This window comes from Embiotoca jacksoni, unplaced genomic scaffold (genome assembly GCF_022577435.1).
Source record: "Embiotoca jacksoni isolate LCO1_2020_lvr unplaced genomic scaffold, fEmbJac1.0.p SCAF_42, whole genome shotgun sequence".
Classification (NCBI taxonomy): Eukaryota; Metazoa; Chordata; class Actinopteri; family Embiotocidae; genus Embiotoca; species Embiotoca jacksoni.
This window is the reverse complement of record NW_027185395.1, coordinates 2365064-2388476: the sequence shown is the minus strand read 5'-3', so window position 1 is coordinate 2388476 and position 23413 is coordinate 2365064. Positions and strand designations below refer to the sequence as shown.

At 42.9% G+C, this 23413-nt stretch overlaps 3 protein-coding genes across 4 annotated transcripts; all 3 read right to left on the bottom strand.

Moving 5' to 3' along the window:
- Positions 1–2361: 2361 nt before the first annotated feature.
- dcp2 (decapping mRNA 2) lies at positions 2362–11435 on the bottom strand. The gene is made up of 11 exons (XM_069169015.1): positions 10912–11435; positions 9952–10103; positions 9681–9808; positions 8107–8205; positions 7871–8023; positions 7673–7785; positions 6615–6719; positions 6012–6120; positions 5624–5713; positions 5409–5460; positions 2362–4100 (listed from the first exon to the last, which is right to left on the bottom strand). Exons 1-11 carry the CDS (start codon positions 10977–10979, stop codon positions 3982–3984), a joined length of 1188 nt encoding a protein of 395 aa, XP_069025116.1. The 5' UTR covers positions 10980–11435; the 3' UTR covers positions 2362–3981.
- A 1058-nt stretch (positions 11436–12493) lies between these two features.
- cenpa (histone H3-like centromeric protein A) lies at positions 12494–16055 on the bottom strand. 2 transcript variants are annotated; one of them, XM_069168968.1, is made up of 5 exons: positions 15963–16055; positions 15049–15237; positions 14293–14414; positions 13504–13578; positions 12494–12995 (listed from the first exon to the last, which is right to left on the bottom strand). In XM_069168968.1, exons 2-5 carry the CDS (start codon positions 15167–15169, stop codon positions 12867–12869), a joined length of 447 nt encoding a protein of 148 aa, XP_069025069.1. In that variant the 5' UTR covers positions 15170–15237; positions 15963–16055; the 3' UTR covers positions 12494–12866. The 2 variants fall into 2 exon arrangements, with proteins under 2 accessions (XP_069025069.1, XP_069025070.1); XM_069168969.1 differs by having other exon boundaries at positions 14293–14409.
- Positions 16056–17446: 1391 nt separating this feature from the next.
- psmb10 (proteasome 20S subunit beta 10) lies at positions 17447–22885 on the bottom strand. The gene is made up of 8 exons (XM_069169052.1): positions 22743–22885; positions 22568–22661; positions 22333–22430; positions 20918–21058; positions 20712–20827; positions 19516–19574; positions 19013–19164; positions 17447–17741 (listed from the first exon to the last, which is right to left on the bottom strand). Exons 1-8 carry the CDS (start codon positions 22805–22807, stop codon positions 17630–17632), a joined length of 837 nt encoding a protein of 278 aa, XP_069025153.1. The 5' UTR covers positions 22808–22885; the 3' UTR covers positions 17447–17629.
- Between the last annotated feature and the right edge of the window lie 528 nt (positions 22886–23413).

Genomic DNA, 23413 nt, shown 5'->3' with positions numbered 1-23413 from the left:
CAACAATTAAATCCAGCCGTTACCTTTATCATCGGTGTACCGAAACCTCTCCAGAGACAGGTTCACTGCGATCTTGACGTCCTCGTCGATGTGAATTGCGTTGATGCTGCTGAAGACGGAGCCGTGGGGTGACGTGCTCCAACTCTGCGCTGCACCAGCATGCGACATGATGCACTGGAACACAACAACAGTTCATCTTCCCACATGTTTCCTGCAGTTCATCTGCTTGACAACTATTTAAATGTCCACAACAAACGGTTGAACGTCTGCTGAATGTACCCTGAAAACAAGCTGTGTGAGTACTAAGAAAACCCTGTATTTAAGTGAGAGGTCCACACTTCATCACAGGTCGCAGGTAAAGGATGTCTGTATCCTGTCATATTACCCGGTGGACTGAGACGTCTGTGGGACCTGAATTTCAGTCATTGAGTCATGGTGTTTTTGGGGGTTGAAAACTCCTTACCCAGTCCAAATGACACAATCTGTTGCTAAAAGTCACCTGACGCCCCACAACATGTTGGTCAGATGTGGTACAAACATTTACAGTGTTTTAAATACCAAATGAGATTGGATGATGCTGTGGGTACCACAAGAGTAAAACAAATTAGCAATTAAAAGTAAACATCATCATCACAGTGAATAAACAGAAGAAAAAAAAACTAGATACCAGAACATTTTTTAATGACTTGGCTAAACCAGTATGAACGAATATCACGAATAAACAGTACTACAAAACATCCAGCAGCTAAAACACCTCGTTTCACTGGTTAGCCACAACCTGTGAGACAAAGCGCAGGGCGACACCGCGCAGGGCGACACCGCGCACGGGAACGGCGGGAACGGCAGTCGGCGGAGCGGTCAGGGCGGCGGTGAGGAGTGGAGGAATCAACCGGAGAACGTTTTTCACATGTTTTACACAAATAAAATATCACGTATCTTTAAACACGACATATAAAGAGGAAAATAAAACCACCGCGAAGTTAGCTAGCCGCGAATAAAACGAACGAAAATAAGTTAGCTTAATGTAGCTCCACTCGTCTCTTAAAAAGTGACTTCTTTAGCATCACTTTGCTAAAATCCTTAAAAAAAAAAAAACAACCAGATAGAAACAGATGTAATGATGATATTTATTATACAAATACACACACACACAAAAACCCCAGCAAGAAACAATAGGATGCCTTTTAATTCACAGATATGATGACACCTACCTCTCCCACAGAGGAAACAGTCAACTGAGGAGAAGTGGGCGGGTCCCAGAGTATTTATACCGAGCAGGCCACCACCGAAGAAGAACTGAAAGAGGAGGAGCTTCGAACTGGAACATTACATTATAAACGACCCAGTTACACAGCAGTGTTTCCCATAAATATTCTTCACTTGGTTTATTAAAGGTATATTAACGGCCCCTCAAGTATATTTGGCGACCCATTTCAGCATAAAGTGTAATACCATTGAGGGCCACTAGGGGCTGGCTCCAAAAAAAAAACCTCTGTCTCCAATAGACTCCAATTCAAAAAGCATCAAGTTCTCTCCTGAAATACAAAGTCAGTAAATGTTTCCCACAAGTCATCATGGTGTCATTAGATAAACTCCCTTCTTCTGTTCTGGTGATACTTCTGAACATAATTCCAGCATTCATTAGATATTAGGACTCAAACACAGATTTGTTTGGGGGCGGTGCTGTTTGATTGACAGGCCTAGAGTGCAGTCAGGTTGCATTGTATAGGTGGGCGGGGCATAGTGTCATAGATCAGACTGGCATTTCCAGGGCGGGCTCTCATCACCACCCCCCTTTTGGGAGGAAAACATTGTACTTTCTCCATAGACTTCAATGTAAAATATCCTTACTGAACCGGTCCTTTGTGAACCACTGGATCAGAATTATTTTGAAGACGACACTGCGGCATTGCATCCAGATATTGTATTTTCACTCTACCTGCTGTAGAAGACACTAGATAGTCAAAAAAGTGTAATTTGATCCTCAGTCCCAGGATGAGGAAATGCCGGTCTGATCTGGCGTTGCGTAGTCTCTGGAGAGAGGCCATTGTTTTCCCCCAAAAGGGGGCGGAAATGTTTCTGAAAGCCAGAGTTCCCAGATGTGCCAGTCTGATCTATTGAGTGTCAATCAGATCCACCCCTCCTCCACAGCTCGTCCAAATATGGTCACTTCTGCCTCCAAAAAAAATCCGAAACACCAGACTGGAGGCTTCAAAACGTGAGTTCACAACCCGCCGGTGACGTCGCGGTTGTTGCCGGCTGCGGCCTCACCTCAGTCGTAATGCAGGTTTCTTTTAAGAAATTTAGTTTTGGTGTGTAACTCTAACCAATCAGGTTCTAGTATAAGAAGTAAACAGCTGATAGTGAAAAAGCAGACTTTATTCATATTCACATTTAAAAGGCAAAACACCACTGAAACTTGAGATCACCATTTGTACAATCAGTTAAAAAGAAGCCTCAGTGACAAACATCACAAGAAGAGATTCAGATCCTCACACGGGAGACGACGCCCCCATGAGAGTCCTGACTTCACATCTCGTGGCTAAACATTCGTCATATCTCGTAACGTTTTATGCTCCCAGTAATTCGGAGCCTCTCCATCATGGTAAAAACTCTGGCAGTTGTCATGGCAATCAAACACAACAACAGCTATAACAAGGGGGTCATGAAAAACATGATGGAAAACTTTTGAGTGACAAACATCTCGACAGGAATTAAAACAAGCTGCGATCAGAAGAGCAGACAGACCAAAAGAAGTCACTTTAAGGCAAATAACAAGGGGATGTATGAGAGTCTGTCACTGAAAATATTAAAATTTTACTTTCATTTTTATTTGGTGTGTGATATATGATAAAATATAAAAGTTAAAATACAATTTTCATATAATTGCTGGAAAAATGCAAAAGTACAAAGAAATGAAGAGTAAAATCCCGTCGAGCACCAGTTCAGTGCTCCTGAGTTACACTTTCACAACGCTCATTATAGTAAACCATGAAACCGACTTGTTTATATTTTTAAATTGGCAGATAATGTACAATCTGAAACGGAAAAAAAGATTTTGAACCAGGAGCTTCCTTTTATATTTGAATTGGATGTATTGAGCTGAATTAACTCCTGAAAAATATGAAATAAGTCATTTTCATTGGTCGATCTCATGTTTTATAATTATCATTGTGCAGTGATATACTGTAGAACAAACAGAGAACTATCTGTCAATCAATTTCTAACCTCATTTGTTCATTTCCTTTGCCTCCTGCATATTCGAACATCTATTTGATATCGTGATTTAATTTTAATATTGACAACCATAGACTTCCATACAACAGACTAACACCAATTTAATGATATTCAATTTGAAGAGAGGAAGTTGTAAGGACTGCTTGTTGTTTTCTTACCAAGCCAATATGTGATATTAAGAGTCTATATTCTGGGATAAAATCTGAAATAATGTTGGTAAAAAAAAAAGAAAAAGCGCCAATAACAATGTTAAAATCCACATTTCGCCATCAGCCAAACATTTCTGGGACTCAACCAAATTATATCTAAATTATTACATCTTAAAATCAATATGTAACATGATAAATTGATCCACTGGCCAAAGTCAGGAGTCTGTCTCGTTGTTTTGTTCCACTGTCGCCGTACCGGTGCTTTAAATCCATGATGTTCTCTGAACTTTTGATCGCTTGCCTCTTGTAAAAGAAGGATGGTCAACCGGGGCGGCGCTCGCCTGTCGGTGCACATGTGGCGTCCTGCAGACTGAAACTTTAAAAACTGAAGTTAAGATCTTTCAGTGGACAGACTGTTAGATTACCAGCTGTTTGAAAAGGCACTCCAGCACACTGGACGACAACAAACAGGCAGATTGTAAATGTGTGTTAATGACAAGCAGGCCAAGAAGGGAAGAGGGGCAGATTCAGTTCAGTAACACCCCTGCCTGGACCGCGAGATAAAAAGCCTGGAGGTTGGCTGTCGTTCCAGCTGTCAGTAGTCAAAACACCTCATGATGGCATCTCTGTCGAATCGGAAGTTGAGGAAAGCCTTGGAGGACAGCAGGAGCTCCCAGTCTCTGCCGTCAGCTGCCGGATGACCTGCAGCCACGTCTGCCAAAAGAAAAGTTTGTTCACATGTTGAATTTGAGGAGGAGGTTCATTCACTCTTTAATCTAATGGAAGTCTCAAACGATGGTGAGAGGAGGGTTTGGACCTCCCACCTGCTTTACTGGTCCTTCTGTGATATGTGCATTTATGAATTATTTATACTGCACATGAAGATCAATGAAATGCCAGTGGGTTTGACTCGATATGTTGTGGAGCTCCAACGTGTTCAATATTACAACCCTGTTTCCCAAAAAGTTGGGATGCTGTGTAAAAATGAAAATAAAAACAGAATGCGATGATTTGCAAATCATGTAAACACATATGTGATTGCAAATAGACCAAAGACAACATATCAAATGTTGAAACAGTGAAATTGTATTGTCTTATAAAAATATCTGCTCATTTTGAATTAGATGTCAGCAGGACGTCTCTATAAAGTTGTTCCAGGTTCATGTTCACCACTGTGCTGCATCACCTCTTCTTTTAACAAACTCTGTAAACATTTGGGAACTAAGGAGACCAGTTTCTGGAGTTTTGAAAGTGAAATATTGTCACATTCTTGCCTGATATAGGATTTCAGCTTCTCAACAGTTCAGTGTCTCCTTTGCATGGTAGTTTTAACCTGCATTTATGGACACAGCGATGAACTATGTTCACAGACGATGGTTTTCACAAGTGTTCCTGAGCCCATGCAGTGATTTCCACTCCAGAATAGTGTGTTTTTAATGCAGTGCTGCCTGAGGGCCCAAAGATCACCACCATCCAATATTGGTTTTCAGCCTTGTCCCTTGTGTTCAGAGATTGCTCCAGATTCTCTGAATCTTTTAATGATCTTATGAACCGTAGACGATGAAATCCACTAATTCTTTGTAGTTTTATGTTGAGGAACATTATTCTTAGATTGTTGCACTATTTTCTCAGTCTTTCACAGAGTGGTGAACCTCTCCCCATCTTCACTGCTGAGAGACTCTGCCTCTTTGAAATTATCTTTTTATTCCCAATCATGTTATTGATCTGTTGCCATGGTAACCTGATTAGTTGTCAGATGTTCCACCAGGTGGTTTCTTTCAGCATTACACATTGACATGTTGCTGCCATCAAATTCAAAATGAATGAATAAAACAATAACATTTCTTAGTTTCAACATTTGATGTTGTCTTTGGGTTCATATGATTTGGAAATCATTGCATTCTGTTTTTATTTACATTTTATAGTGTCCCAACTTGTAGAAAATGCAATAAAAAAAAAAAAACCTGAAGGTTTCTGTTGATCCTTTAATTAACTGACAAAAGTCCAAAGAAAAAAGCATACCTCTGTCAAAACTATCCTGGAGTCTTCTGGGCTGGAGTTTCTTATCTTCTCTCTGTAGGAACAGTTTCAGAGTGAATAATCACACCAGACTCAAACATCTCTAGACATCCAATATATTTAGACACTAAAATCATCTGCACACTGTTCAGGAATGCCGAGTTCACTTTATGACTTCTCATAAATAACATGAGATCTAAACTGAACGTGGTTTCCACCTGCTGGTTGCCGGCTCCACCGTCGCTGGCTCCTTTCTTCACGTGAGGCGAGTCCTGACTTTTCTTCCCATTGCCCTTCAAATGTGGTTTCTACAGAGCAAAGAGCAGAAGTTACGAGGTATCTGTGTCTGTTTCAGCTCTGTGTCTGATTCTCTGTCCCATGTCAGGACAGCAGCGGCACGGTTTACCAGCAGGAAGTACGAAGTGGTCCAAAGCTTTCAGAAATTTTTGGAAATCTTGCGTTTGGAGTTTGCAGCCAATAATCACATCCATTATATAAGAAAACAGAAAATGTTGCAAACAGGAAGCAGGTGAGTGACTGAATGTGTTAAATGTGTCGTGAGTGGTATAAATGATGACGGTGATGAAGATCTCCGAGTCTTCTGACCTGGTTGAGTTCGTGCTGGCTCAGCGGGCCCACGCTCTTCGGCTGCTTGTGCTTCGTCCAGGTCTCTCCGGGAAACGCGTCGGCAGCAGTGAGGTATCGGGATTTCAACCTGAGAGGAGGAAGAAGAACACAAAGATAGAGGAAGAGAGAGTTAGAGCAGAGACCTTTGACCTCCAACATCTTATGATTCATCTTTAAGTTAAACTGAACATTTGTGACAATGTTGTCTCAGTTCTGATTATTTAATCTCTGGTTTCTATTGTTTGTAGTTGCAGTTATTCACTGCTATGATGTCATAATTCATACGTCGGAGGGGTTAAATCTTTAATTGTTAAAGATGCCTGTGAGGACCAGGTGAAATCTAAACTGTTCAGCTAACCTGTTCAGAATTAGTCAAATCTAATTCTGTTTTTTTATTTTCATTTTGTTTCTGTTCCAGAACCACGAACGAACATATGAACACCTTTTAGTTCATTAAGACAATGTGTGTATTCTGATCGATGTCCCCAAAGTGACCACAAGTTTATGTAAAATATATCCTCCACCGCGTGTTTTCAGCGTAACACCGACACGCTGTTTCTAAAGGAAGAGCAGAGTTTTTACCGAATGTTGTCTGAAGGTTTGGATGGAGTGTTGCTGATGTTCGTTAAGTCTTCATCGCTGTCTGTCGACTCGCCTTTCAGCCGGCCAAGCCATTCTCGCAGAGGTCTGTACGGGTGAAGGAGAGTTTCATCAACACCTGACAGTTACGAGAATGAAATCAATCACATTTTAACATCTGACATGAGGACATCACACTGAAGTTTGTATGGATGAAACAAAGAAAAGGCAAAAATGTTATTTGGGAAACTTCAGATGTGTCCTGCTGAACTCTGGACCAACCATCAACCATCAGTGATGTCATCAACTATCAGTGATGTCATCAACCATCAGTGATGTCATCGTTGGTTTGTGAACGTTGTGAATCCTCCAGTTCAGATTCTGTCCGTCACCATCTTTGCTAGTTCGGAGCGGTTTGGAGCAGGAAGTGACCATATTTGGACGAGCTGGGGGAGGAGCCAGCGGTGGATCTGACCGATCTGATTGGAAACCTGACGATACTACGTCCCGCCCACCGATAGCTGTAACCTGACTGCACCACGGGCCTGTCAATCAAACAGACACGCCCCCCAAAAACAGGTCTTCTTGAATCTTCTTTTCTAATGAATGAGGGATTATTTTCAGATGGACCTCCAGAAAACTAATAAGAAGGAGTGACTTTAGCTAACAACACCGAGATAACTGATGGACACATTTGATTCACTTTGGATTTGATGAGAGAAGTTGAATGGGAGTCTATGGAGCCGGAGGCTTTTTGGAGCCGACCTCTAGTGGCACTCGCTGGTATTGCAGCTGAAGACACTTCTGCATCGGAACCATTTTTCAGACCTGGAAGCTACGAACACTTTTATATCCAGTCTGTGGTTTTATATAGTTTTATATCCAGTCTGGTTTTATATAGTTTTATATCCAGTCTGGGGTTTTATATAGTTTTATATCCAGTCTGTAGTTTTATATAGTTTTATATCCAGTCTGTGGTCTGGACAGAACTGGATGAACCTCATTCAGCTTGTTAAAGCTACAAGTGGATAAAAAAAATAATGAATGGATAATGAACGTACCTTATGAATGGAATGGCCATGAAAAACCTGTTGGGGGCGAGTCCCAGTTTGGACTTGGGTGTCATGTCGTTCCTGTGGCAGGGCAGCTTGTCGATAGAGAACCACTCGATGTTCTACGAGAAAACAGCAGAAGGAAGTCGTGAAGCGTTTCTGTCTGCAACAAACAGCAGAGAACGAACAGTGGAGGAGGATTCCTACCCGGATCTCCTTTCTGGTTTTGGGGTAGAACTTTGTGTCCTTGGAGACTCCCGGGATGATATAGAGCCGCACCACCTGGTCTGTGATCTTCTGCTCGATGTAGCGGTCTTTGCAGATTCGATTCTTGATGTCGAAGCCCGTCTCCTCCATCACCTGCAGAGACAGCAGCGTGTCGGACTAAAAGCACGAAACCTGTGTGTCTCTCACGGCTGTAAGCTGCTCGTTAAAGAACTCACCTCACGAACCGCACAGTCGTAAGGAGCCTCGTCCTCGTTGACCTTCCCCTTCGGAAAGCCCCAGCCGGACTTTGCAAGGTATCCCTGAACCAGCAGAACCTGAAGGAAAGGTGCAGCACTGGTGAGGCGAGCGTCATGACATGCTTCATTCATTCAAGGATGGTTCGATTTCACCTTAAAGGACGTTTCTCTGTTTATCTTATTGCCAATAAACCAGAGAGACCAAACAATGGATGTAAAATACTAAAAGGCATTGATAAACCTTCAGAGCGGCTCTTTGATATCCATATAATTATTATAAAGCCCCCGACTTCAGCAACAAGGATTGAAGCAGACTATAAAGGAGTCAACAGATATTTCACTGTTTGTGCGTTTCTGAATATTTGGATTTTTTTTTTTTAAGTCAGCACCACAAACTGATTTCCATTCATGTCCATTACTTTGGTGACATTTCTCAGATTTCAGATGTTTCTATCTCTGTGAATCATGTCATCTAAATAACCACGTTTCATTCATGTGCCTGTTTCTTTCTTTTTTTTTTTTTACCCTTTAAATGAATTAGAAGAAAAATCAAGTTCAGCACAATAAAGCACAAAAGAGAAAAAACTGCACCGAGGAAACGGCAGTAGATAACTTAAAGGTATGTCATGAATTAAAGTTTCTACAAGAGGCGTTTAGGGAACGTGGTAAATTGTAGCGTCTACAGATAGCCTGCGTGTGAGGCGTTTAGGGGACATCTGCTGTTCTTTTCTCTCTCTGCTCGCCCCTCATCTGCAGACAGATGTCCTCCACCTCCAAGTCTGCTTCCGTCGGAGTTTTCCTCCTGTTAAAAGGGAGTTTTTCCTTCAAGCTGTCACTCGCGGGCCTTGTGTAATGTTGGGTTCCTCTAAATAACATCCTAAAGTTCTGTTTGACAGGGACTTTACTTTGGTACTATATGAATAAAATTTAACTGAATCTGTAAAATTGTAGCTCCAAATAAAACCCGGGTGACACTCTTCCCCTCTAAAGTGCATGAGTCTGTGCACATCAGTCACTCGCTGCACCGCCGACCACCTCCAGCAAACACTATGAAACCCAATTTAACTTCCAGAGGAGCCGTATCACTGTTTTCTTGGTGTGTGTGTGTGTGTGTGTGTGTGTGTGTGTGTGTGTGTGTGTGTGTGTAGGAACAACTAGAAGTCAGTCGGATCAGCCTCTTAAAATCCATGTTTTTCCTCTGTGGGTTTGATGGAGAAAAACACTATTGGTCATGTTTAATGGCTCCAAATATCCAAAAGTGTGCAGAACATATCCGATGGAGTGTTTACAACCCTGAGCTTCTTCTAGTCTCATGAATGAGGTCGCATCATGCTCTTATCAAGATTACAGTGTGATGACCACACGGACATCAGGAGTTATTATGAACGGTGGTTTTCACACAGCATTCACTCATCTTATCTAATAAATCATGAGAAACATGTTGGTATCACTGATTGACCAAATATATGAAAATAAAAGCCGAGTTGTAAAAAAGCAGAAATATTCTTCACTCTATAAAACTCGGTCAGATGAAATATGCGACAACGACTCACGTTTTCGAGCGACTCGTCCAGAATGATCGCCCCGTACGTGGGCACGCCCATCTTGTACTCCTTCCACTGCTCCAGAACCTTCTGCACGTCCTCCCCATGAGGCAGCAGGAAGGGGCAGTGATGGAAGAGTTGGCAGCTGTCAAGGAGAATAACGTCCACGAAGGTGAGCCGCTGTGAGCACACGTGGCTTCCTGCTCTTGGATGTGCTTTCTATTACTGAATGTGAAATGTTCATTTCAAAAGTGGTTTAAACATCAGAGTTTAAGGATATCAGCTTTGGCGAAGTCTCTGATGCCGCAGTGAGGAGCTCCTGGAGTGTTTTGCATGCAGAAGTCCAGGTAGAACCAGTGGGCCAGCTCGATCTGGAAGCACACCCGGATGGCGTTGTCACGCTCCTCACTGGGGATGTGCAGGATGAACCGGCTGGAGAGACGGGACACAAAACAAAACAACACCACATTATCAGTCTAATCATTCTGTTAGCCACATTTCATATCCACAAAGCCAAATCTAGTAACTCCACTATTCTCTAGATTCAAAAATGATCCGTAAAAATGTTTCTATCCTCCCAAAACAAAAAGGCTAAAAGACTATAAAGCTCTGCACCTCCTTTAACATATGTATATGAATTGAAATGTTCCTATGCAAACATGTTCTGTCCCCTGGCACTGGATTTATTTTAATAATGTAGTTTAATTTTTTTCTGCTCTGTTCACATCATTGTTTTTATATCGTTGTGTTCACGAATAAAGTCATCCAACTATGTTTTGCATTAACTATTGTATAATAGGAGTAAGAAGTGCTTCTGAAGTGTCACGTCCTCCCCGCAGTCATTTGAAGCCAAAGTGAGCTAAACTGGTAATTGAACGCACCTAATGTAAAGCACTTATCCTCGATCCGTTGCTTCGGTCTCACCTTCATCCTTAACTGCTGGTTACTAAAACTTTGAACTTACTGGTGAAGCCGAGCAGAAGGATGGCTTCACTACTGAAGCAGAAAAACGCGTAAAACGGCGTTTAAATGGACACCGCGTAAAAAACCCGCGGTGAACGTGGCCGCTTCTGGTTTTCCGTATCCAACGGCTGCAAACGCGTCACGCGTCGTAAACAGCGCGTGAAGAAATTTAGCGTATCGTAACGTGCAGCTGAAACTCTTTGTTTTTTTAATTGCACCTAGATGTGAAATGGCGATGAAACAACAAAGAGTGAAATCCGGTGAAGCGTCCGCTCACCTGCAGAGGTCGTCCAGTACGCCGGCGGGGATCTCCGCGCGTTTTGTTTCCATGTTGGTTGAAAACATCTCGTCCGGATGTCACAGCGCCGCTAGAAGCTCCCGCAGCCCGAAGCTACTACCGCATCTCCCCACTCACATTTCACCGGGCCTCGGCTTTACGGTAACGACGGGACGGAGCGGATATCAACTCATTCTTCTCGTCCACCGGAGACCTGGACCGAAACTGTTGTTTGTGCTGCGTTCACGTCGCGTGGGACAGACCGGAAAGATCAGAGGATACTGTTTGTTTGACGAACCGTGAGTCGGCACGTCGACGCGGCCCACGGCTGTATGACGTCAGACGCGCTCCTGTGAGGTAAACAAGTTGTTTACATGATTAGTGAAACACCGTACATCGTCATTAAAACGCTGCATCTTCACACGTGACTTTGAGAAGGCTACGTTCACTTCAGCGAATGGAAGACATCTTAATTTAGCAGGAAATGAGACGTACTGGAGCTTTAATGAAACGTGAGTCTCAAGTTAAACCTGGTTGTTGACATGAACGCCGTGTCGGAGTCTGAAGCTTGAAATTGTGATTTATTTGATATGATACAAACGCCGCATTAGTTTACAGCCGGAAGTGAACCATCCAATCAAAGGCTTAAGATGCGGTCACGTGACGTTTTCGGAGTGGCGCCTCGAGCCCTTTTCTCCGGTCGTTGAAGAAGTGCGACCAAAACAAACAATAAAAACTAAATTAAAACTATTCTCTCCTCCCCAAATAAAACTATAACTCTATTCACCTCCTTTAACTTATTTATATGACCTAACATGACCTCTTGATTTTGCAGACATGTTCTGTCCCCTGGCACCGGATTTTATTTATTTATTTTGTGTTCTGCTCGTATCGTTGTTCTTATATTGTACGATTGATGGTTGTCACTTGTTTGTCTTATTTATGAAGATTGTTTTGGTTTTTTTCAGCTGTTTTGTACTTGTTAAAAGTATAATAAAGGTTTAAAATAAAAAAAAGAGAAAGATGAACCGGGCCGTTTGGATAAGTTTCTGACGTCACAGAAACAACCACATCCGGTCAGAGCTCATCCCGATTATATTTTGGAGGAACGGCCAAATCACATTAATGTCAATTTACAGATAAGAAACCCAGTTGAAGAAATATATGCACTTCATTCAACACTCTCTGAAGCAAAAAGCAATTGAAATGATCAGTCTGCGCTAGATTGCAGACTTTGGTATGAATCTTCTTTTTATGATCCTGTCTGTTGTATTTGTTCTTCTTCTAATTGTATTGTGATATACATTCAATAAAGCATCAAAACAAAATAAAACAGCTCAGATTCAATAAAATAAGAGCAGACAGCTGATCTGCGATGTGTTCATGGTCCCACCATCACATCAGTCTGCAGTCTGAGCAGACCCACCCCTCCAACAGGACTGATGCCTTCACTGTCACCACTTTGAGTTGTACATTTCATGTTAAAAAGGCCATTGAGCCTCAGGAAAACAAGTTTTTGGAATTAATAAAAAATTTAAATATAATTTTCAAAGTCTCCACATCCTTTATTTCAGTATTTTGAAGACGCCGTCTCTCTGCATCTGCAGCGTGAGGACGAGCCGTTCAGTCCAAACTCACATTAAACACCAGGTTCAAAACAACACATTTATTAACAAAATAGGTCAAAGAGGAACAATATGTACACTTCAATAAAATTTCAAATTCAAAAGAACAAAGAGCAGAGATCAATCTAACACTGGATAGAAACATGAATAAAAAGAGGAGAAGCATATTAGAATATCAAAAGTCAAACTGTTAAAAGGGACCAAAATCCCAGAATGTAGCACATCATCAGAGAAGATTTCAGAAGGTGTGAAACCTGCTGAGGTGGATAAAACCAGACAGACTGGACCGGACTGGCGCGGAGACAATGTCCTCCCCGCAGGTGGTCCTCCCTACAGGTTGTCCACGCCGCGGATCCTGCGGGCCAGCTGGATGTCCCGGGGGAACACGGTCACTCTCTTGGCGTGGATGGCACACAGGTTGGCGTCTGAGAACAACAGGACGAGGAAGGCTTCTGCAGCCTAAAAAATAAACCCAAAAAAACCAGGCAGAGTCACACATCAAACACACCTGCAGCTGTTTCATATTGAACTAATGTGTAAGAATATGATTCATAAAGACACTAAGAAGAAGATCTGTAATGTGTAAAAAAAGGCGCCCGCTTCCTCCTGATCTCCCAGGGAGGGAGCTTCAGTGTAAAAAGGGACACAAACATGTGAAAAACAAACACACCCCTCAGACAGGAGGGAACTTTTCTACATATTTCATCAAATGTTTTTTTTACATTTTGATAGTTGAGATAAATCCCATGGGAAATGTCTATACAGCAGGACTAATATTTTTATATTGGAATATATAATTAAATGTGAATTTATGATTATGTGATATTCTACTCTGATGGTTAAACGGTATGATGAACGTCTACTGATCCCATCTGAGACACACAATGTTCCACACGATCAACCGAACTGTGTCTGACTGATGATGATGATGATGATGATGATGATAATGATAAAGGCGGCTGATTACCTCTTGCAAAGCCATCAGGGCGTAGACCTGCCATCGGAGATCTCCTCTGGAGAAATTCTGACACACCTCACGGACCTGAACTCAGAGGAGGAACAATGACCTGTCAATCAACCGAACTCAGCTGAGAGAAACTCCACGATGGCTGCAGGACACGTTGTCGTCATCGTGTCTCCACAACCTGCAGCACCTTCATCAGACACGAAGTCTCAGGGCAGCGATGGCGACCTCATTATCGAACTCAAACACCTGATGGAGGACTGGAACATGCGCTCTGGACAGCAGACAGGGGGCGCTCTCCCTGACTGAAACCACAGACTGGATATAAAAGAGTTCATAGCTTCAGGTCTAAAAAATGGTTCTGATCCAGAAGTGTCTTCAGCTGCAATACCAGCGAGTGCCACTAGAGGTCGGCTCCAAAAAGCCTCCGGCTCCATAGACTCCCATTCAACTTCTCTCATCAAATCCAAAGTGAATAAAATGTGTCCATCAGTTATTTCGGTGTTGTTAGCTAAAGTCACTCCTTCTTATTAGTTTTCTGGAGGTCCATCTGAAAATAATCCCTCATTCATTAGAAAAGAAGATTCAAGAAGACCTGTTTTGGGGGCGTGTCTGTTTGATTGACAGGCCTGTGTTGCAGTCAGGTTACAGCTATCGGTGGGCGGGACGTAGTATCGTCAGGTATGCGGTATGAATCCAGACTGCTTTTTTTTAAATCTGATTAATGTGTGCGTGCAGCTGTGTGTGAGCTACACACATATTTCATGTTCAGCGAGTCGCTGGTGAACTCACCAGGCGGGAGAACGGGCCCTTCCTGAGCAGCAGGTCGGTGCTCTTCTGGTACTTGCGGATCTCCATTAAAGCCTTGGTTCCTGGTCGAAACCTCCTCTTCCTGGGAGACACAGCAGGCTGCTCTGCAACACACACACACACACACACACAAGCAGGCTTTCATTTTGAAGGGGAATCAGAGATTAGAAACGGAAAGTGGAGCTGTTTGTTTTGGAAGCAGAAGTTCTGGAGGTCACGACCTTTTATGAAAAACAAAAGCAGATAGAATACAATAAATCACATCTACTGAGCATGAAGGAGGCAGTTTCACTCCGTCTGCTGGGCCTGGAGGATACACACTGAATCTGTTCCCATGACAACGGCACTGGAGCTGTTTTCACCTCTAGATTTAATGAATAAATCAAATAAAGGCTTGTTGTGTTTCTGAACATCAGGCTTCGTTCACCGCGCGCACACACACACACACACTTTCAGTTTACGGACAATGAGATTCTTTCAGAACAAATCTGCGTTTTTAAAACACATCATGAACCTGACGGAGACATTTCCTTGGACAGAAGCAGATGTTGATGCAGATGTTGGTGGGACGTTTGAGTCTTACTTCCCTACGACGGCGGTTTTTTTATTTACCTCATATGCCTCAAAATGCAGAACAGAAGCATTGGTGTAAAGATAACTCAAACGTTTATCAGTGTGTTTTCTAATAACCATCATGTCTGTGATGGGAACAGTGTGATAAGTTCAAAGGTCACTCACCGGTAGCTCCGCTCCGTCTGGGGGGCCGCGGTGTGGACCCCGATGCCTCCGGGCGCGGCAGCGGGGGCCGACGCTGGGGGGTTTTGCCTTTCCGCCGGCTGGCAGATAAATCATGACGCATGTCTTCACACAGAAACACACAAAGAAACACACACAGGTCCCAGGAGGACTGCTGACGTCACGGAGGGGCTGTGAAACAGGGGAGGACATTAAGACATTAATACATGATCCATAACAAACATTCACGTCATCATTTACTTCCATCAGGCAAATATAACTTAAAATCATGTATCATGTTCTCTGGCTCACAGAGATGGACGACCTTTGACCTCCATGTCATAGTATGTGTAACTATGAGCTCTGATGGGCTGCTGACAGGATCAGTACAACCAAACAAATATCGATCAGAATAAATGAACTGTTATTTCTCGAGCAAAAACATCAACTTGGATTTGTTTTATTTCATTATCTCATTGGATCCACAAAACAAAAGCTTCGCCCTGACTTTTATGTTGAACTCAGTAACAGTAAGTTGTTGCTTAAATTAATTCAGTACAGACGAGACAAGATGCAACACGAACAAACAGAAAACGATGTAATAACAACCTGAAAAAAGAGTTTTAAAAGCAGCAGTCATATAACGAACACGTGTCAGCAGGAGAGCTGCTGACACTAGTACACAGCAAGCCTTTCGAAGCGGACATATTGCAATAAAATATAATAAATAAAAAGGTAAAATATTCTTATTTGTTCACTGGATCACGTCTGTGAACTGACGTTGTTGTTTTAATGTTAGCTGCCTAGCTAACCGCTACGAGGACAACTTTTAGGTTCCGGTTTACATTTAAAACGTCACATTAACTCCCTCTTTTTTTACAGGTGTGCTGACAGAACAAGGTAAAGAGCAACCCTACCTGTGAACATGAACTCTGCTCCCAGATTCAGTGTTTTAAAAACCACTTAAAGCCCAACAGACGAAGTCGCTCGCTGTAAATATCAACACGGGACTGAAATTCAAACAGCGCCTCGTCACCGGCTCAACCAATCAGCTTCGAGCGAGAGGGCCCCTTCTTCTTCTCTTGTTAAATTAATGATGGACACTCGCGGTTCAGATTCACTACCGCCCCCTGCTGGAGATACAGTTCTTTTTTTTTTCACTCGGACAGCGGAACAAACACTGGGAGCGTTTGGAATATATGAACTGGGATGTGAGCGGCAGAATACACATGAAGAGTTTATTAAAAGTTTGAACAAAACACGCGTTCCTCGTCTGAGGGGATGAAAACCGCGAAGCTACAAAAGGAAGATGATTGGAGGTGTGTTTAAAGGCCAGGCAGATCTGTCTGGTGTTTAATTTATTTACTTTTTATTATTTTTTTGCTGCATTATAATCAGTGATTAAATAGATTTATATTTGTATTTCATGTTTTGGATTTGAAACTGTTCAAGTGCAATGAAAAAAGTACCTGGTTTGAAAAAGACAGTCATCAGTGGATATCTTTTCATCCTGTTGGCTTTAAAAACCCTAAAAGGGTCTGACCAGTTAACTTCTCCATCACATAATTAGATAAATAAGGTGCACCTGTGTGCATCAAAGTGTTACATGATGAAATACAAACAGAGACACAGTTGTGAAGATGTTTCAAACAGGGTCAGGTTATAAAAAAATATATCCCATAGAGCTCCATTAAATCTACTGTAACAAGAATATAAAAAGATGATGGCACCATCCGAGAACGCCATCAACCAACTCTCACTCGGGCTTTAATCAGAGATGAGTCACTGAAGGAGCTGCAGAGGTCCAGAGATGAAGTATCTGTCCACAGGACCACTTTAAGACCCACAGAGAGACTTTATGGAAGAGTGGTCAGAAAACAAACTCCCAAAACACACCAGAACAGCTGTCTCACTGTGAAGCACGGTGGCGGTAGCATCATGGTTGTCATCGGCAGGGACCAGTAAACAGGTCAGAACTGGAGACGTTCACCTTCCAATTGGACAACGAGCCTGAACATCCTGCTGAAGCTGCACTGCGGTGGTTTAAGAGTCTGTGGCGTGACCTGAAGGCTTCTGTTCAAAGTATTAGCAGCATGAATATTCATGCGTGCACGACACTGCAGTATTTGTAACTTAATTTTTCAGTTTCAGGTATGAAAGTCGTTTAACTGGTACAGAGCCACCAAATAATCAATTTTAATGTCAAGTTGTAATGAAAGAAAAACAAAAACAGGAATAATAATGAATATTTGAGTATTATTGGAGTATTATAACCCAGCTGATCATCTCTTCTCTGTGACTCAAATTTTTTTTTAAAGTTAACACAAAGTTAGTCCAAAAAAAAGAAAGAAAAGAAAACCTACCGGGAACTTTTAAGGGTCTGACAAAACATTACAACATGAACAGTGTCATAACTTTGTTTTAATAGTTTGGACATGAAACAGTTGCTCATTGGACGACGTTTCACGCTCAGCTGTAAGATGCAGTAAAACCATCGGATGACCTGAAAAAGCACCAATGATCTTTTTTTCTATCAGTGTACGTAACGTGCTCACGTGTCGCTGCACGTTGGACACATGTTGCTTTATTGAGTGTCCATGACCTGAACCGACTGGTCGAGCACGTCCACGGCGAGGCGGGTGACGGTGCTGGTGAGGACGGCGGTGGTGCCCGGCGCATACCGGTACTGTCCTTCTCTGAAACACAAGACAGGAAAAGACTGAGAATACTGTGAGTGCGCAAACACACACAACATCCAGAGACTCTCTACAGATCATGTGGAGGGTTTGCTGATGGTGCTGCCTCCTCCTCCACCCACGCCTCCAGTCTCGACTTAAAATGAGGAAATATTTCTGCATGATCATCAGTCTCACACCAGCGCTCCAACATCCACACTAACATCCTGTGTAGTAAAAGATTCAATCTGTGTTCTGAATCTCATACTATTACTTTTTACTTAAAAAAATACTGTTGCATGTAGTATGTGTACAACTGGGACGTACTACTCCATCATAAAAATACATCTTGACCTTTGACCTTCCTGAAGTAAAAAGAAAAAGGATGCAATTTGTAACGAGTACGCTTCCTTTTAATGCCTCTTCTTCTTCTTCTTCTTCTTCTTCTTCCTTTTGTGGGCGGAGCTTCAGCGCCACCAACTGTCTCTGCAGCTCGGTCGATGTGACGTATCTTCCGCTGCAAAGGATTGTGGGTAACATCCAGAGTATCACACTGACCTGCAGACTGCAGGATACGAGCAGATGTAGTAGAACATCCTGGTACTTTGTGGCATCCTACGTTGAACATACTAAATCTTTTTCTGGCGTATGGATACTTGAACGCAGGGTCAGTATGTCCCAATAGACAGTATGTTAAACGCAGGATGCCAAAAGTACGGAAAAGATTGGTGGCGCTGAGGCTCCGCCCACAAAACAAAGAAGAGGCATTTAAAGGAAGCGTACTCGTTTCAAATTGCATCCTTTTTCTTTTTACGTCAAAACGTTGCGCTACAGATCACGACAGACACGACCAGGAGGGTCAAAGGTCAAGATGTATTTTTATCATGCAGTAGTACTCCCAGTTGTACACATACTACATGCACCAGTACGTACTGAAAGTAAGAAGAAGTAAAAAGAAGAGTCTGTCCGTCCTGGTGAACGTGATATGTCTTTCTTCTAATTTGGCACAAACGTTCACTCGGTCCCAATAATGAACTGATGAGACTTTGGGGGTCAAAGGTCACTGTGAACTAACGTCTGTCCCATGGAAATGTTCAGCGTTGTACCGTTGAGATCATATTGCGTTACAGTGAAACACCAGTCGACCGTCACGCCGACTCTTCACAGGACGCCACAGAAACGTCGGTGAGTAAATTCATAACAACTTTGATTTGAAGCATCGGTTGAGTGTTTTGAGGAGGAGAACCTGGAGGAGACGTGACTGTCTGTCCTCTGTGTGTCTCGTGGCTCACCGTTTGCCCTTCATCGTGGGCTTTTCGTAGCCTCGCAGCTTCTCCACTCCGGCCGCGGTGATGACGCATAAGTCCACGTTGCTGCCCGAGCCCAGGTCGCAGAAAATTCCCGCGACGATGGCGTCTCGTACGAGCTGCTTGGCCTCGTCCAGCTGACGGAGAGACGGAGAGACACAGGAAACACATTCTCATCAGAAGAAGAGAACAAGACTGTCGAGGTCGTGGAACAACAAGCAGAGGACACTTTGATTTTTTTTGATTTGATTTTTTGATTTTATACACTTTATTAATCCCCGAGGGGAAATGTCTTCACTACAGCAGGGGGGCTCTCAGGGGGGAGCTGCTGCAGCAGGCTGCCACTAGCGCGGCGCCAGGTAACCTGACCTGAGGTGCATGTTTTTTGATGTTTTTCACTGCTTTTCATCTGAATACAGAAGCTCACACAGTTTCATCTTCTCTGTTTGTTATTATAGATATCACTTAGATATCAGAGTTCATCTCACCTCCATGTTTGGTTTGAATCTGTCCTCGAACACAGAAACAGCAGCTGCAGCTCCAGAACCTGAAACCACAGTCCAACATGAAGACGCTGCGTTTAGAGAAACTTCATTCAGTCAGCTCAAGTACAAACACGTTTCCAAACACGTTGGGACGCTGTGAGAAATGTAGATAGAAACAGAATGTGATGATTTTCTAATCATGTAAACTCATATTTAATTAGAAATAGACCAAAGACAACATATCAAATGTTGAAACTGAGAAATTGTATTGTTTTGTCAAAAATATCTGCTCATCTTGAATTTGATGTCAGCAACAAAAAAGTTGTTCCAGGTTCATGTTAACCACTGTGCTGCATCACCTCTTCTTTTAACAACACTCTGTAAACGTTTAGGAACTGAGGAGACCAGTTTCTGGAGTTTTGAAAGTGAAATGTGGTCCCATTCTTGCCTGATGTAGGATTTCAGCTGCTCAACAGTTCAGCGTCTCCTTTGCATGGTAGTTTTAACCTGCATTTGTGGACGCAGCGATGAATTGTGTTCACAGACGATGGTTTTCACAAGTGTTCCTGAGCCCATGCAGTGATTTCCACTACAGAATAGTGTGTTTTTAATGCAGTACTGCCTGAGGGCCGAAGATTACCACCATCCAATAATAGTTTCCATCCTTGTCCCTTGTGTTCAGAGAGTTCTCCAGATTCTCTGAATCTTTTAATGATATTATGAACCGTAGATGATGAAATCCACTAATTCTTTGTAGTTTCACATTGAGGAACATTATTCTTAGATTGTTGCACTATTTTCTCACAGTCTTTCACAGAGTGGTGAACCTCTCCCCATCTTCACTGCTGAGAGACTCTGCCTCTCTGAAATCATCTTTTTATACTCAATCATGGTACTGATCTGTTGCCATGGTAACCTAATTAGTTGTCAGATGTTCCACTGCCATCAAATTCAAAATGAGCAGCTATTTTTCATAAAACAATAACATTTCTCCGTTTCAGCATTTGTTATGTTGTCTTTGGTCTATTTTTTTTTTAATTAAATATGGGTTCATGTGTTTTGCAAATCATTGCATTCTGTTTTTATTTTACATTTTACAAAGCGTCCCAACATTTTTGTGAACAGGGTTGTAACAAATGTGGAAGTTTATCGTGAACAGAGCAGCATGCTGCATGTGATGTGTAACACGTCCCACGTACCCATGGTGAGGAAAGGAAGCTTGTCGTAGGAGCCGTGTGGGTACACGCTATACAGGTGAGCTCCAGTCACGTCGACTCCGCCCACGATCAGAGACGAACCCACGTGACCCTGGTACCTGAAACACCCGACAGACATCAGCACCGCATCCTGCTCGCATTTATTTTAAATGAGGGGAGGAAGAAACGCCAGGACGTCCGACCCTCACCTGAACAACATTTGTTTCAGCTGCCTGGTTACCATGGCGACGAGGGCCGGTCGCCCAGTGTTGAGAGTGTGAAGTTCCACGTTGGACGCCATGATCTGCGTGGTGACATCTGCGTCTGCAGCCACACCGGCTCCACAGCAGCTGCAGGGTGAAAACCACCGGAGACAACATGATTCTGCGTTCTAGATGTTGTACCAGTGTTCTAGATGTTGTACCAGCGTTCCAGATGTTGTACCAGTGTTCCAGATGTTGTTCTTGTGTTCCAGATGACGTCCTTCCATCAGTCCACTAACACTAATCTACCATGTCAGGACTCTGATTGTAGTTTTAAGAGTCGTGTTGTTTCAAATCACACTGACAGGAAATGACCTCATCATGTGACCACATTACCCTCCAACATATCTGCAGCTTTAATTATTTTACCCAGAAACCAACGTGTTTTTGTGTCCTCTGTTAAACACTCAATAAACTTACTGATTCTTCTGTCCAGCAGCAGCAGTGGAGAAGAAACACTTTGTGTTCAGGAACAGCTGCAGCTTCCTCACACGCTTTTAATTTGAAACTTCTTTATATTACAAGTTTCACACTTCCTGTGTGTTCCAGTATCCAGACTACCAGACTATTTAGTACGCCAGCAAAATATTTAGTATGTCCCAATACACAGTATGTTAAATGTGGGACGCCAAAAGTACCACGATGTTCTACTACATCCAGTTGTATTCTGTAGTCTGCAGGTCAGCGTGATACTCTGGATGTTCTGACCCACAATCCTCTGCAGCGGGAGAAGAAGAAGAAGAAGAAGCATTAAAAGGAAGCGTACTCGTTCCAAATCGCATCCTTTTTCTTTCAACTTAAAATGTTGCGCTACGGCTCGTGACAGATACGACCAACAAGGTCAAAGTTCAAGATGTATTTTTTTATAATGAAGTAGTACGTCCCAGATGTTTACATACTACATGCAGCAGTACATACTTAGTAAAGGCTGCAGTACGTTCTGAAAGTAAAAATAAATAGTATGCAATCTGAAACACAGGGTTCATTTCTGGAGCGTTGTGAATGTTTCATCCTGGTACTTGTAGTTCACTGATGTTTCTGCACTTTAACACACTGATTCACTCAGAATAGAGAGAGTTAGTAGACAAGTACAACATCTGGAACACAAGTACAACATCTGGATCACACCACCATCATCTTCCTCAACACTCTGCCTCGGTGCAGTGAGCAGATTGTGTATCTGTACTTGTGTATCTCTTCTTTCCTCAGCTGACAGAATACAGTAGAGAAGGAGTGTGATGCAGTAAAAACTGGCACCGAACTATAAAGTCAGAGAATTAGAAGAAAGCATGCTGTGTAAAGTTGGAGCTGAACCGCGGGTCCGGACCCGGTCTGCCTGGTTCCGCTGTGGTTTCACTCACTAGATGTTCGGGGCGATGAAGTGGATCTTCATGCAGTTCTTGTCGGCCACCACCATGTCGTCTGTAGCTCTGGTGTCGGCTCCCAGGATCACTCCATCCTGACAACAAGAGGGGGAGGAGTCACAGGAAGGATCAGGATCCAACCAGGAAGTTCACCGCCTGCCAGCTAGATATTATTTAATGAATTTGCATTTCCAAAACCTGCACTCAGAAACCTCCGATGACAGATGCTCACCTTGAACACGACCCCGGCGATGGTGGTCCCCGTCTTTCTGGCGCTGGGAGCTCTGTAGCCGCTCTGAGACAAACTGGACTCCAGCACTGCATTCCTGAAAACACACACACACGTCGACTCACTGCAACTCTTCCACTAACGTTCCTCATCGGGGTTAAATGCAGAGTTTCTTTACCTGCGGCTGTTATCGAAGCAGAAGCCTCCGGCCTGCAGCTCATAGGGATTCAAGCTGCGAAGCATTTTAACTGAGAAGAGGACTAAAAGCTTTGTGACACGCTGTGTGTGTCGACTTCTCAGGAAGTTTCTGTTTTACTTTCACTTCTTCAGCACAAGCCAATCCTTCCTCTTCCTCCTCCTCCTCCTCCCCACTGTAAAAGATATCCACATGACCCACACGATAGTTCACATGGGCATTTTGAAGAGAGATTTTTTTTTTTTTTTATCAGAAAGCTTTACGTGCTGTCGGAGTCGAGCCTCTTCCATGTTTTTCTCTCTTTCACAACCTTAAAAGAAACAACACGAGCCTCTGAATTAAACTGCTGCACGACATCACAACATATTTCGTGCAGTGTATTAAACCAGAAAAGTGCCAGGATGGAAGCTGGTCCTGCAGAGGCCTAAAATGTCGGCTCAGGTGACTCATGACAAACTAAACAAACCGTCATCTAACCTTCTAGTTTCACTTTTATCCTCACATTTTAGAAATAAGTTAAACAACTTGTTTTGGTGAATGAGTTCAAGTGATTTTTCATATTGTCAGTGCCTCAAGCTCAGTTACTCCTGAAGCTCACCGTTTTACCACCAGTAAGCAGGTGGAATATATCCTGGGAATTAACAATTTATTTT

Coding starts and splice junctions, on each gene's coding strand:
- cenpa (XM_069168968.1), bottom strand. CDS start 15,169: ATGCGTCATGATTTATCTGCCAGCCGGCGGAAAGGCAAAACCCCCCAG. Junction 14,415..15,048: donor CAGACGGAGCGGAGCTACCG/GTGAGTGACCTT, acceptor TGTGTGTTGCAG/AGCAGCCTGCTGTGTCTCCC. Junction 12,996..13,503: donor CCCTGATGGCTTTGCAAGAG/GTAATCAGCCGC, acceptor TTTATTTTTTAG/GCTGCAGAAGCCTTCCTCGT.
- dcp2 (XM_069169015.1), bottom strand. CDS start 10,979: ATGTTTTCAACCAACATGGAAACAAAACGCGCGGAGATCCCCGCCGGC. Junction 6,121..6,614: donor AAACCTTCAGACAACATTCG/GTAAAAACTCTG, acceptor TCCTCCTCTCAG/GTTGAAATCCCGATACCTCA. Junction 5,461..5,623: donor GTGGAGCCGGCAACCAGCAG/GTGGAAACCACG, acceptor CTGTTCCTACAG/AGAGAAGATAAGAAACTCCA.
- psmb10 (XM_069169052.1), bottom strand. CDS start 22,807: ATGCTTCGCAGCTTGAATCCCTATGAGCTGCAGGCCGGAGGCTTCTGC. Junction 20,828..20,917: donor CTGAAACAAATGTTGTTCAG/GTGAGGGTCGGA, acceptor CGGGTGTTTCAG/GTACCAGGGTCACGTGGGTT. Junction 17,742..19,012: donor CCCACGATGAAGGGCAAACG/GTGAGCCACGAG, acceptor CTTGTGTTTCAG/AGAAGGACAGTACCGGTATG.